Genomic DNA, 2,661 nt, shown 5'->3' with positions numbered 1-2,661 from the left:
CCTTTCCTCTGGTGCAAGTGAAAAGCTTCGCATCACCGCCCCTTCTGTCTCTTGAAGTGTCACTCCGGCATTTTAAAGGCTCTCGCCTTCGCTGGGCTGGACTTGATGACGTCAGCCAGGCACTCGAGCGTGAAGCGCTGAGAATTGAAGTGAGAGACTCTTAATGTTTAATAATCAGAAGTGAAAACAGTGCCGTCGGTGCTCGTCTTTTTTTGCACGATGTTTGCCATTTTATTATTTATTTTATACTTTTTGATAACTTAAAGAGAGTGTTTATGTGTTAGAGAGAAAGAGAGACCTGAAACATCGCCCAGCGTGATCGCACTAACAGATCCGAAGAGCGGACTGCAAAGTTCTTAATGAATAATTAAAAGTTTCAAAGGGTCGTCCACATTACCGCTGAGAAGTCTTGGCGCACTGGCTTGCATTTCCAAGACTTATACACCGCCTTGTTGGAATGAAAATGGAATGGAAGTTTATTACGCTCAACCCACTCACTTCATAAACGGTAATAAAGGACTGTGGATTTACATAATGAAGCGATGTGTAGGAGCCGATGCACGCCAATGGAGAGCTCGGTATCACACGGGATTTACAGAAACTGGGGAGATGATGTAACAGAAGATGGGTGTAACACAGGATACCGCTACTCCGAACAGTTCACAGGATGTGAACCACACCGATCATCCTGGGTCCAGCACCCATTCGACTGCTGAGGCTTTTTTACTGGTTCTAGTGGTTTCCATCATCATCCTGGTGACTATTGTCGGTAATGTGCTGGTAGTGGTGGCCGTGTTCACCAGCAGAGCTCTCAGAGCTCCCCAGAACCTTTTTTTGGTGTCCCTCGCATCTGCAGACATCCTGGTAGCCACGCTAGTGATCCCCTTCTCCCTAGCTAACGAAGTGATGGGCTATTGGTACTTCGGGAGCACTTGGTGTGGTTTCTATTTGGCTTTAGATGTCCTGTTCTGTACGTCTTCTATTGTTCACCTGTGCGCCATCAGCCTGGACAGGTACTGGTCGGTGACTAAAGCGATCAGCTACAACCTGAAAAGGACACCGAAAAGAATCAAAAGCATGATCGCCACGGTGTGGGTGATCTCCGCTGTCATTTCTTTTCCTCCGCTGATCATGATCAAGAAGCACAACGAGTACGAGTGCCTGCTCAACGAGGAAACCTGGTACATCCTGTCCTCGTGCGTCGTCTCCTTCTTCGCACCTTGCGTGATAATGATCCTGGTGTACTGCAAGATCTACCGGGTGGCAAAGCAGAGGTCCTCCACCGTATTTGTCGCCAGGAACGGGGTCGAGCGGCAGACCTCCCAGTCAGAGACGTGCTTTATGAACAAGGATAAATTCGATAACGAAAGCCCGAGCAGCCAGAGCTCTGGGGGTAGCAACCAGAGGCAGGAGGAGCTCGAGGACATTGACCTGGAGGAGAGTTTTGCAGCAGATAAGAAGCCTAGGAATTCTCGGTTTTCCAAAAAGAGCAAAGTGGAGGGTTCTCAGCAGGACCCCCGCCTATCCTGGGCGTCAAACCGCGGATCCCACCTGTTTAACGAGCAGCAGAGCCGGCGCCTCAACTCGGTGACCAAGAACAAAGTGGCACAGCAGCGGGAGAAGCGCTTCACCTTCGTGCTGGCCGTCGTCATGGGGGTTTTTGTACTTTGCTGGTTTCCCTTTTTCTTCACCTACAGTTTGCAGGCGATCTGTGGGAACCGCTGCAATGTGCCAAAAACGCTTTTCAATCTCTTTTTTTGGATCGGATATTGTAACAGCTCTCTGAATCCCATCATTTACACAATCTTTAATCGGGATTTCCGAAAGGCATTTAAAAAGATCATCTGCAGGACCACCAAGCGCACTTGAGCAGCCGAGCGGCACTCTGCCATGGGAACACTTTTATGTGGTATGCTGGGATTGGCAAATCATTTGCTACGTGACTCTCATTTTGTAAATACTTTTGAGCCGTGGTATTGGGATAAAAATGTTTTATATGTACACTAATAAACCATGTCTAAGTTAAACTATTTAAAAATAGATAATATAAAACAAGCTGTTTATATGCAGCGGAAAGAGGAATATACTTGCAGTTTAATCAGCTGAATATCATGCACATTTCATCATAAAATCACTTTATTTCTCAAAGCGTGCCGGCGTTTGCCTGTTCATTTCATTGTTGAGCAATAACTGAGAGTGCCTTGAGAAGAAAAGAGAAGGGGCGGCTGAAGTGGATTGATTACTAATCAGAATTCAATCTTCATTGCCTGACAAAGAACCAGGGGACCGGATGAAGACCTTTAGAGGCACTTAAAAGATTTTGGTGCCCGCATTTAAATCTAATTCAAAATAAACAATAATAAACCGTAAATTAAAATTGTACTGTTCGAAATGAAATTGTTTATACATGGCTATCTAATGATAGCACCGCATTCGTGTATGGTAATAAGGGGAATCTCCATGTGTAAATTCAAAATACAAGGAATTAAAAATATTCATTTTGTTTTCATATAAAATTATATAAATTTAAAATTGTTTCAAATTATCGTATAAAATGAGTACAATAATTGAATGCTATCCATGACATAAAGTTGGACGTGTACTGTAATTATCGTATGTCTGGCAGCATTGCGCTGCACTCACTGTCAGCGGAAGACTGAA

General features: G+C 44.7%; 1 protein-coding gene across 1 annotated transcript; it reads left to right on the top strand.

Moving 5' to 3' along the window:
* Positions 1-213: 213 nt before the first annotated feature.
* adra2db (adrenergic, alpha-2D-, receptor b) lies at positions 214-2,148 on the top strand. Its single transcript, XM_039775932.1, has one exon. The coding sequence runs from the start codon at positions 625-627 to the stop codon at positions 1,867-1,869; it is 1,245 nt and encodes a 414-aa protein (XP_039631866.1). The 5' UTR covers positions 214-624; the 3' UTR covers positions 1,870-2,148.
* Positions 2,149-2,661: the final 513 nt, after the last annotated feature.

This window comes from Polypterus senegalus, chromosome 13, assembly GCF_016835505.1.
Source record: "Polypterus senegalus isolate Bchr_013 chromosome 13, ASM1683550v1, whole genome shotgun sequence".
Lineage (NCBI taxonomy): Eukaryota > Metazoa > Chordata > Cladistia > Polypteriformes > Polypteridae > Polypterus > Polypterus senegalus.
This window is presented reverse-complemented; position numbering and strand designations above follow the sequence as displayed.